Source organism: Lipotes vexillifer, unplaced genomic scaffold (assembly GCF_000442215.2).
Source record: "Lipotes vexillifer unplaced genomic scaffold, Lipotes_vexillifer_v1.1 scaffold178, whole genome shotgun sequence".
NCBI classification, from domain to species: domain Eukaryota; kingdom Metazoa; phylum Chordata; class Mammalia; order Artiodactyla; family Lipotidae; genus Lipotes; species Lipotes vexillifer.
Window position 1 is genome coordinate 34,237 of NW_006775603.1, and position 11,390 is coordinate 45,626.

The 11,390-nt window shown below is 39.1% G+C and overlaps 1 protein-coding gene across 1 annotated transcript in view; it reads right to left on the bottom strand.

Moving 5' to 3' along the window:
* Nucleotides 1-3,487: 3,487 nt before the first annotated feature.
* LOC103081011 (protein FAM13A-like) overlaps nt 3,488-11,390 on the bottom strand; it is a 31,291-nt gene continuing 23,388 nt past the window's right edge. The window contains exon 3 of the mRNA XM_007450030.1: nt 3,488-3,669. Within this exon, the coding sequence (XP_007450092.1) occupies nt 3,488-3,669 (182 nt within the window). The remainder of the gene's footprint in view (nt 3,670-11,390) is intronic.

The window sequence follows — 11,390 nt, forward strand, 5'->3', positions numbered from 1 at the left end:
CCACAATGAGATACCACTTACCATGGAGACTCTAAAATTCCTCTGAAAGGGTAAATGTAATAGAAATATGGAAAACAGGAAGAAGCCATACAAACACCAGAAACAAACTCACGTATGTGTAGGAAGTTAATATGTGACTGAGTTGGCACTGTAAATTAGCAAAGAGATGTACTGCTCAATGAATGATTTGGTAACAATTAGCTATCTACTTGAAGAAAAATCAAACTGGATCCATATGTGACAGATACAAAAATAAATTCTAGGACCTCCCTGGTGGCACAGCGGTTGAGAATCTGCCTGCCAATGCAGGGGACACGGGTCTGAGCCCTGGTCCGGCAAGATCCCACATGCCGCGGAGCAACTGCGCCGGTGCGCCACAACTACTGAGCCTGTGCTCTAGAGCCTGCGAGCCACAACTACTGAAGCTCACGTACCTAGAGCCCATGCTCTGCAACAAGAGAAGGCACAGCAGTGAGAAGCCTGCGCACCACAGGGAAGAGTAGCCCCCGCTCGCTGCAACTAGAGAAAGCCCACATGCAGCAACGAAGGCCCAATGCAGCCCAAAATAGATAAATAAATAAATTAGTTAATTAAAAAATAAATTAAAAAAAATTCTAAATAAAGTAAAAACCTAATCATAAAAGCCTATAAACATGACAAAAGAAAAATGTTTTGTAATACCTTTGTGATATTATTAGTATTAAGCAAGACATTATTAATATTACTTAGAAATATTATTAAGACCTAAATTCTGATAAAAAGAGGAAGAGTTGACAGATTAAGTAACTTAAAATCAAAAAAATTTATAAAGCACCATAAATAAAGCTAAAAGGCAAACAGAATGGGAGAAAATGTTTGTAATCTTTATAACGGACAAGTGACCTAAAGAACTTCTACAAAGCAACAAGACAGTGTACACAAAGAGTCACACTCAGGATGTGCACTGCAACTGCTTTAATATCAAAAAATCGACAACCTCAGTGCTCGCCAATTGAGGGATAGTTAAGTTAGAATTCACACTTTTAATAGCTAAAAGAATGAGGTATATAAATATTTCGTCATTAAAAGTTCTAGTGTTACCATAAAAACAATCAAGCTTCACAATATATGCATCTTAATCCCATTTATATTTAAAAATAGATTTATGGAACTTCCCCCTCAGTCCAGTGGTTAGGACTCCGCCCTTCCACTGCAGAGGGCGGGTTCAAACCCTGGTTAGGGAACTAAGATCCCGCATGCCATGCAGCATGGCCAAAAAAAAAAATTTATGGCTATGTTCAAAAAGAAGAAGCAGGGGACACTTCCCTGGTGGTGCAGTGGTTAGGACTAGGTGCTTCTACTGCAGGGGGCACGGGTTCCATCCCTCATGGGGGAACTAAGATCCCGCACGCTGCACAGCATGCCCACCCCCCAAAAAAGAAGGATACATATCTACCGGTATGTATTTTACTGTTTTTATCTCTAAAGAGAAGAGGTTGGAATGGGAGGAACTAATGGACGATATTTTCATTCTATATACCTCTACATTGTTTGAATATTTTACAGTGATAATATTACCCAATCATCTAAATTTAATAACCCATAACCGGAAGTACATGTTGAAAACCTGGTAATTAAGAGTCACCAAGAAGCCCAGCATCCAGGATACCAATCATATATTATTGGTATATTCCTTCCAGTTTTATTATTGTATACTTCATAACAATATCATTCTGTATCTAAAATCTATAGTCTTTAAAAAAATAACATTTCATGAGGATTTCCCCTTTTCAGAAAAAAATCCTCCTCTACTGACCATATAATGTATACATTGTATTCACCTAAGTTATTGAAAAGTATTTCATTTGTCTTTCAGTGGTTCATGGTGAGAGAACTGTCCTTAAATGGCAGGCTTTCTACTGATGATTTTTATAACAGTTATGGACTAACTGTGGTCATTGACATAACTGTGGTCACAGGAACTGAAGTAACTATTTTCTTGTCCTATATTGGCGAACTTCAAGTTCAAAACAAACCATCTCTCCCTCTTTGGACTCAATCAGATAAATGAGTACAGTACTTAGTAAGTTCTTAATAAACACTACCTGCTATAACTATTATACTCTATTTCAGTGAGAAAAGTACCTAATAGTGACTTCAAAATCCAAAAGTTTAGGAATACACATCAATTAGTAGATCACACCAATGTGAATGTACTTAATGCCATTGAACTGCATACTCCAAGTGGTATGGATATTACTGGATATTATGATTGACTAATTGAAGCAGGTTACCAGAAATTCCAGATCAAGCCCAATCCAACAAGTCAGCAACGAAGTATGATCTGTATGTCATCAGATAAGCATTCTATTTACAAATTCATTTTCACCTCTTCTAGAATCTAGGGTTTCAAAATTACTCAACAGTTTTCTACTTACCTTTATTTCTTACACGTAGGTCACCCAAGGTTTACTCTGCAGATAAGTGTAAAAAGAACAAATACAGTCTTTTTACTATCACAGGGCTCCTGAATAAGATGTTAGTGGAGCCCGCATGTGAGATAATTACTCACAAGACCCCAACATATCCTATGCCATTATTTAAAATGTAAATCTCTAAGGTTACAAGGGGGATTAGTTATTCAAGGTAGAATTTCTCTCCACAGTCACTATGATCTAGGCCAGAGCTTATATTTAGAGTCATTCTGACGACTGTAATATTACTAGTTCCGGGCAGCTGAATGAGTCTGTAGATAAATGGAGTGGATAAGAAGATATACTATTTAAAAAACAAAACGAAACAAAACTTGCTGAGAACTTCTGAGAGCTTTAAAGTGTGAGTGGTCTTTCTTTCTCTCTCCTTATAAGTAGAAGGAACATGTCTGATATCAGAGGTATTAACAGGAGAGTTAAAAGCAAAGTCTCTGGTTTACAAGATCATAGTTCATGTATCAATGATTAAAGAGCTTTAAGGAATGACAGGGAAAATATAAGGTTTTACCAAAGTTCTGTGTCTAGAAATATAGCACCTACCAAGGAGTCTAGTTTATTTCTGGTCTATTCCTAGAAAGTAAATAAACGTAGCTGAGGTTACATTTTTCTCTCACTGACATATTCTGCTTGTTATTTTCCATCTATTAGCAATGATTTGAACTTTATCACTATTAAAAAAATTACATACTATATCAAACTCCTTCCCTTTTTTCTAATCAATGTTTAAGATTAGATTTTTTTAAATGTCCATTTTAATGAAAGTAAAACTCATTTCCAGAATTTTAAATAAGGTTGTTTGAAACATTACAAATTACAGTTTCATAAAAAGGCACAGCTTCCTTCTTCAAAAGTGGGATGAAAAAAAAGACTAAAATGCCCAATACCAAAAATGGAACTTCTCCAACATAAATTGGTTGACTTTTTAGTCTGAAATATGTTTCTACATTGCAGTGATTTCAGGCAGTTGTAAAGGAAAAGGCGATATGTGATGATATTAACAGCAAAACTTCACTAACTTACTGAAAGCAATTTGGCCCAAATACAGTGGCGAGATTGTGAACATTCATGCGGTTCTGCACATGGTGCTTGGCTACTTTTGTCAAGAATTGGCAAAGGTACTTGAGGAGGCAGTAGTGGGTGTCTGGCAGCTCTTTTATTAAGGCTCTTAAGCTACTCTCCTGAGCATCATTTCTGTCATCTGGAAAGAAAAAAGAACAAAAAATGTTCTCAGGCATATTTTACAGTAACAATAACAAAGATACACCGGTACAATACATCATAACACTTAATTCAGAAAATCATTCCCAGGGACTGAGATACAGCATTATAAAGAGGCACTTTTGCCTTTTCCTTGATCCTCAAGCATTTGACTTTAAAGAATAACTAACTTATTCAAGACATCCTGAAAACCACAAGCTTTTTATTCAGTGCATAAAATAGGTTACTATTTCAATTTTGTGTTTTCATGACACATATTAAGATAATGGTTGGGTTTTTATTCATAGTGGAATCTTCCATTTGACTTTTGTCTTCAAGTCTGTTAAAAACAAGAATCTCTTGGTTGAATAAAATTTGATACAAGAGACCTTCCAGGATTACCATGAGTGACACCAAACTTAGTAATCAGGAATCTGTGCACAGAGAAAACTGAAGGAAACTTTTAATTTTTACACAGCTTTTTAATCGCCCACATCATACGGTTTAGAATTTGATACGTGCCTCATACAAAAGCCTAATAACCTTGTATAAAGCCAAAAGTATCCAACGATGTGCCAAAATTCACAGGCAGACATGTGAAAAGTTTTCCTCAGTTCTCAAAGATTTGTTTTGTTAATATTTAAATACAGTGATATTTAAATACAGTGATGTAGTGTATTTAAATACAGTATACAGTATACTACTTTCTATCAGAGGAAAATACAAATCTTTTACAGCGAATACTTAAGGGGAATAATGACAATCCATCCTTCAGACGGATGTGTAAGAGAATAAAAATTTAACCCAGTTATATTTAACACACATTGGATTCTTTAATTTAGATAGGCCAGCTGCTTTAGCCAGTCAAGAGTATAAGAAACAGAAAAGTGAAGCAAATAAGATGCAAAGGAAGAGGGCTGATTGTTAACACTGATTAGTCAGCGTTACAGGATACATAGGTAACGTGCCATCACAGGAAATGAAAACACAGAAAACACACAGAAAGTCACAGAGTGCTACTGAGTGACTGCAGAGCACAGGATAAGAATGCAGGCTTGGGAGCCACTTTCTGGGTTAGGATCCTGCTTTAGCCACCTACTACCTGTGTGGCTTCGGACTCTTCACTAAACTGTTTCCTTATTTGTAAGTGGTAATAGTAACTATCCAGTAGGGTTGTGATGAGGATTAAATGAGTTGACAGTTGTAGAGTACTTAAAACCAAGCAGCTGACACATACTAAGTGCTATGTTAAGTATTTGTTACACAAACAAAATAACTTTTTGCTTTACCTTCATTAATTTGGTTTTATGAGCACACTGACGTTTTAGTGAAATGTCTTTTAATATGAACCCTAATCCAAACCTAACCTTTATGAATATTAGAATAAGTGATGCTGTTAAAAATAGCAATGCCAGGGCTTCCCTGGTGGCGCAGTGGTTGAGAGTCCGCCTGCCGATGCAGGGGACACGGGTTCGTGCCCCGGCCCGGGAGGGTCCCACATGCCGCGGAGCAGCTGGGCCCGTGAGCCATGGCCGCTGGGCCTGCGCGTCCAGAGCCTGTGCTCTGCAACGGGAGAGTCCATAGCAGTGAGAGGCCCGCGGACCGCAAAAAAAAAAAAAAAAAAAACAACAACAAAAAAAACAAAACAAAAAATAGCAATGCCAAAAATGTGTAGATTTCAATCTTTGGTAGAATCATATTGGAGAACATTCTATTTATGATTAGAATAATTATTTCTTACTGATCACAAACAATGTGATTCAATAAACTATAATGTTTAGGGCAAAATAGATTTCTTGATTCTAGAAGTTTTTCATATTAATTTAAGTTATATTTAAAAAAGAAATCATATCCAAATACTTTGATAATCCATAAGACATGTGGTATGTTGCGTATGATGGCATTATCTTCCACTGTACTATGATCTTGCCTACCAGGAATACGTAAGAAATGGAAATAATTAAGTTGGAGTGATTAAAAATGAACTGAAGACTACCCATTTCTCATGCCTTCATATAATATAAATATGAACTAAGAGAAAATGTACTCCTATTTGTTTTTTTTGTTTTTTTTTTATGGTGACTAATCCAAAGTGAGTCTGGATGTCTTCTTGGGTGTGTGCTCTCATTCTAAAATTGTGGATTAATTCCCAGCATTTCAGGGTACAAGCAACAGCTTTCCAACAGCCTTGACAATGCACTCCTGCCCTTCTTTCTGGCTCTGAAATGAAACCTCAAATCCTACGGCAGGCAATGTGTGAAGACACAAGATCAAAAAAATATATTCAAAACAGTTAGGAATTTATGACATCTTTGAAAAAGAAGCAGTACTTTGATCATGCTTCTAATATTCTGAAATACAGTGAATAATTTCCCAGGAAATAAAACTGATAAAAAATAGGAAGGGAGACATCTATTCAGAGAATCTCCAACTTAACAAAATACCATGAAATCCTTTATGGCATGAATGAAAGAATTGCTAAATATGTTTTCCAAAAGCAAAAATAAATATGAGGGAAAAAATATATCTATCTCCTTCTACCCAAGAGCATTTCTGCTGCCTCTGATGGAAGACAGATTCACTGGTTCACTCGCTGGGTGAGGACACGAGTGTCCTCTACTTGGGCGGCTCTGACAGCAGCACATCACGTTTGGACCTTAAATATTCATAATTTACCTCCTGAATTTGTTCAAATACATCGACAGTGCTGTCAAGACCTTACTTTATTAGCATGACATTTCTACTCGCCTCTTTCCATACCGATTAATTACGTGCTACCGTAATACTGAGAATATGCCATGTGCACTGCGTTTCCAGAAATGTGGGGTAAATATCACCATTACTGTCTGACTACAGCAACCCCACAGATGAGATTTCCTACACGTAAGATTATTAACTGCTCCACACGTTTAGAGGGGGACTGTGGAAGAATGCCCAGCGTAGCACTCAGTGGGGGAGTGTGGGTGTGAATGTGCCTAAGGAGATGCCTTCTGATGTTTTCCAGAAGCAAAATTCATAATAATTATTATTGCTTGCGTTACTTTTTGATTCACTGCTGCCTAAATATAATAAACAGTGCCATATTCATTCATGTTCTTGCGTTTATATTGGTCATGACAATGTCTCCTTCAACGTCTCACATCATGAACAAGCGTTAGCCATGCTTCTATCTTGGGCACATTGATTCCTAACGTATACTTATGGCACCAATGTGTGTGACGTTGATCACATGCTGTCTGAGTGTCTGACTGTCTCTAACACCAGGAATACAGCACTGAACAAAATAAACATGCTTTTATTAAGCATATTCTACTTGGGGGGGGGGGGGGGACAGACAAAAATCAAATAAATTTTTTTGATTTATGCTATGAAGTGCTATGAAGAAACATAAAGCAGGGTCAGGGGGACTAAAGCAGAGCGATGCAGGAGTGAGGTATGGCGGGGAAGGCCTCTTAATGAGGTAGTGACTGTGTTTACCTTATCGAAGTCGAGAAGGCCTCTCGGCTGCGGTGACAACCGAGCAGAGCTGAAGGAAAGAGCAAAGAGCCTTCTAAGCAGTGGACACAGCAAGTGTTAGGGCCCTAAGTGGGTCCTGGGGCTGGGGCCAAGGGATGGAAGGTGGGAGAGTGGTAGGACATGAAATCAGGGGACGGTGAGGACAGATCATTACAGTCTTATAAGTCATGGGGGTTTTTTTCTCCCCCTGTGTCAGGGTTCTGAGCTGTGGGGAGACTTGAAAGGACCACTCTGGCTGCTGTACTGAATCCCAACTGTGGGAGGCACAGCTGAACGCAGGGAGACTTGTAAGGACCACTCTGGCTGCTGTACTGAATCCGAACTGTGGGAGGCATAGCTGAACGCAGGGAGACTCTGGTTAGAGGACCACTGTGACACTCCCAGAGGAGAAAGGCCAGTTGGCCTGGACCAAGTTGCCAGTGGTAAGATGGTGAGACATGGGCAGATTCTGGATAGAGTTTCAGTGTGTCCTGTTTGTTTTACACATGAAAAATATGTGTATGGAATACTTATTCAATCATTCAACAAGTAGCTATTGAGTGACTACTCTACGTCAGGCACAATTCTAAGCATTTGGGATACATCAGTAAACAAAACAGAAACCCCTGCCTTGATGGAACTTACATTCTCGTGGATGAGACATTAAAGAATAAATATAGCGATAGGGCTAGAAGAAACTGGGAGTACTGGCCAGGGTGAGGCGTGGTGACTGTAATTATAAATAAGATTGTCAGGAAGGCCTAGTTGACAATGCATCTGATGTCTGGAGGAAGTTAAAGTAAAAAAAAAAAATCCACAAACTAGCAAATGTACGCTCTTTCAGAGTTGGAGATTGAGTTTTAAACATCTTTTAAAGCTCCTCAATGCCTGGCATATAAAAAGTGATCAAGAAGTACTTTTAATAGATCGATACACATTTAAGGCACACTTTTAAGCCACCTGGTAAGACCTAATACTATAGGAATAAAGAGACACCTACATATCAAATATATCTAAAAGAAATGTGGACTAATTTAGTCCATTTACAGAACTAGCTGGGTCAGGGTGTTACATAGGAATTATACTACAGGGAGTATTTAAATGATAAGAAATCCTTTGGTGGTCAGAGGGGAAGGATACTCGGCAATAAAATTCCACAGAAAGGCCTCAGAAGTAGGGAAGTGCGCCTCTGCAGATGTATTAGAATATTTTAACTGTTTTAAACGTGAGGTGACTTCTAGAATTAAACTGGAAGAAAAATTAGGATGTGTATAATTTATTAATCCAAAAGGCTTAAGAAAACTTTGCAGATGGAATAATGGTTAATAATTGAAACAGTCATCATTTTCCTTAACATCAATCTTTTCCTAGGACAAGAACTAACTTTTTTCCATTAGTGAAAAGCGCCACTTCAAATTATTCATGTTTCTTAAAAGATTTTCACTGTTGGCTGAATTTGACCCATTTTTTAAGCTAAACCGCAAACAAAAAAACTAGCACACAGTACATGTGGTATACAGGTAAACTACTGAGCAGCTGAAGACGGCTGTACCGTAAGAACTTTGGCTCCACGTTAGGTAGCAAACGCTGAACCATGTGACAAGTATCTGCTCTCATTAAAAAGAGATTAGGATCATAATCAGTAATGCTGGACCTACATCACGGGATGGCACCTAACTCTAATCTGGACATTTATTCTAGCGCTTGTCATGTGCTTTGACTTTTCAGTGGCCATGAAGTTATACTGCATTACTATACATACCATCTTAGCCTCAAGGAGAAAAAAAACAACTGGCAAAATGCTAATCTCTACTACGATATATCTCAGGGCCGTGAGAAGGTCAGCCATTAAAGGAACCAAAATATTTAGCTTCATGGCGCCAGATTCACTGCAGTAGCCTTTTATTTCCTCATTAAGTCTCACACAAGGATTTCTGAAAACTTGCTAATCTATCAGATAGAATAGTAAGCTGCTGCTGACCCTGAAGACGGAGGAAGGTCACAAGCCTGAGAATATGGACAGCCTCCAAAAGCGGAGAAGCCAGCAGGGAAACAGGGGCCGTGGCCTCACAACCACGCAGAACTGAAAACTCCCCCAAACCCGAATGAGCCTGGAAGCAGCAAGAACTCAGGCTGACTGACACGTCGGTTTTGACCTTGTGAGACCTGGGGAGAGAAAACAGCTGAGCTTACACACTTCCCACAGACCAAGGAGACGGTAAACGTGTGATGTTTTAAGCCACTACATTTCTGGTAATCTGTCACAGCAGCAATAGGAATCTTAGGCACCCCCAGCTAGAGATGACTAGACTGAAAGAGAGAGATTAATTAACTTTTCCATGTTCACACAGCTACCACGTAACCGAGCTGCAACTCAGATCCCGGCAGTCTGACCTCAAGAGCACATGGTCTGATCGGTGCGCTCCAACAAAGCTCGCCGTTACTAGCATCACTATTACACAGCACCTAGCACACTGTCTCAGACATGTAAATATTTAAGAAATGTTTCTTGAGTCAACAAATAAACAAGCAAAACTGGTGAGGAGTCGGGGGTGGGAATCTTCATTCATTTACAATCAATTATAGCTTCTTAGGTGCTGGGGAGTATGCGGGGAACAGCATATTAATAAAAGCCTACAAGAGTCTCAGGTCACAGAATGTTTTATACAACATGTAAGAATAAACAAAACACGAACTATATTTCTTTCTAAATATGCATTCACAGAAGAATGGGAAAAATAATCATAAAACGCCAGCTACCCTGGATTAGCCTGAATCTTACCCCCGCATTTCATCCCTCAGGAGTGGAATCGCTTCTTTAGAGTGACGAGAAGTTTATTTGGTATTTTTCCACGTAAAAGGAGAGGTTATATTTTTACAGCTCTCTCGCGACCCTTGCCCTTGACAACATTCTCAGAAGCCTCATGCAAATTTCTCAAATGGCAGGATGATAAAGTGACTAATAAAAATTAATAAATTACAGCCTATTCTTAGAAGCTATTAATGAAATGACAAATCTTATCATTCTGATTAGCTTCTGCAAGATGCAGAGGTGTGTTTATTACCAAATTAGCAATAAACTACACTGACACTCCCACTCCCAGAAGGAACCCACATGTTAAAGCAAAGGCAAAGGGCACAGAAGAACAAAGGGTTAGGTTCACATTTCAGTCCTATAGCCAAAAACTAACTCTCCATGACACCTAAGTAGTAGATCAGCATATCTTTTCTGTGGGCATCCACTGAGGGCTGAATGCCTGTCAGTGGGGACAAAGACATAGATTAAAAATATAACAAGCGGGCTTCCCTCGTGGCGCAGTGGCTGAGATGCAGGGGACACGGGTTCATGCCCCGGTCCGGGAAGATCCCACATGCCGCGGAGCGGCTGGGCCCGTGAGCCATGGTCGCTGAGCCTGCGCGTCCGGAGCCTGTGCTCCGCAACGGGAGAGGTCACAGCGGTGAGAGGCCCACGTACCACAAAAACAAAAACAAAAAAAAACAAACAAACAAAAAGTTGTAATGTATACACATAAACAAGCATGTAAAACATTCTATCTAAATATCAAAACTAAGAGCTCATATCTAGGCTAAATGTTAGACACAAGCATGTAACAGCTGAAGAACCTGTTTATAATGTGGGAATGTCTGTACACAGGAGCATGGGAAAAACTGTCATAGCATATAGGAGGGGGAGCCTCCCACAATGATGCTAATCTTCAACAGTACTGGCAATATCCCAGCCAATAAAACTTGGCTTTCTCCATAAATCTAGTACTATATTAAGCGAGCAAAGTACAGTAAATATGAAGTTTCAGGTCAAATCATACAACTACTGTTCTATCCACCCTCCACTACTGATCCAGCTGACACTTGTGCTCAGCTGTAAGTGGACTGGATTGGTTTAAGTCACAGGACACCAAACCATCAAGCCCAGAGCTATTTAAGACTGTTCTGGATGTCTTCTCCTTCCCCTTAAGTCTTCAAATTGTTTATGGACTCAGTGTAAAACTTAACTATGTCCATGGGCTCAGCAAAGCAGGGGTTCAGGACATAGCTTAACTCAGTTCAGGTAGAGATGCAGGTGTCTAGCAAGCTCATCACTTGGCATCCCTTCAAACTGATATTCTTTACACAAATTTTCAATATTTTATGTGAGTTGATTCCACTGATACAAGTTGTTTTACTTCTTTTTTTAATAACTCATTTGTTGGCAGTTCTCTCTTTCCC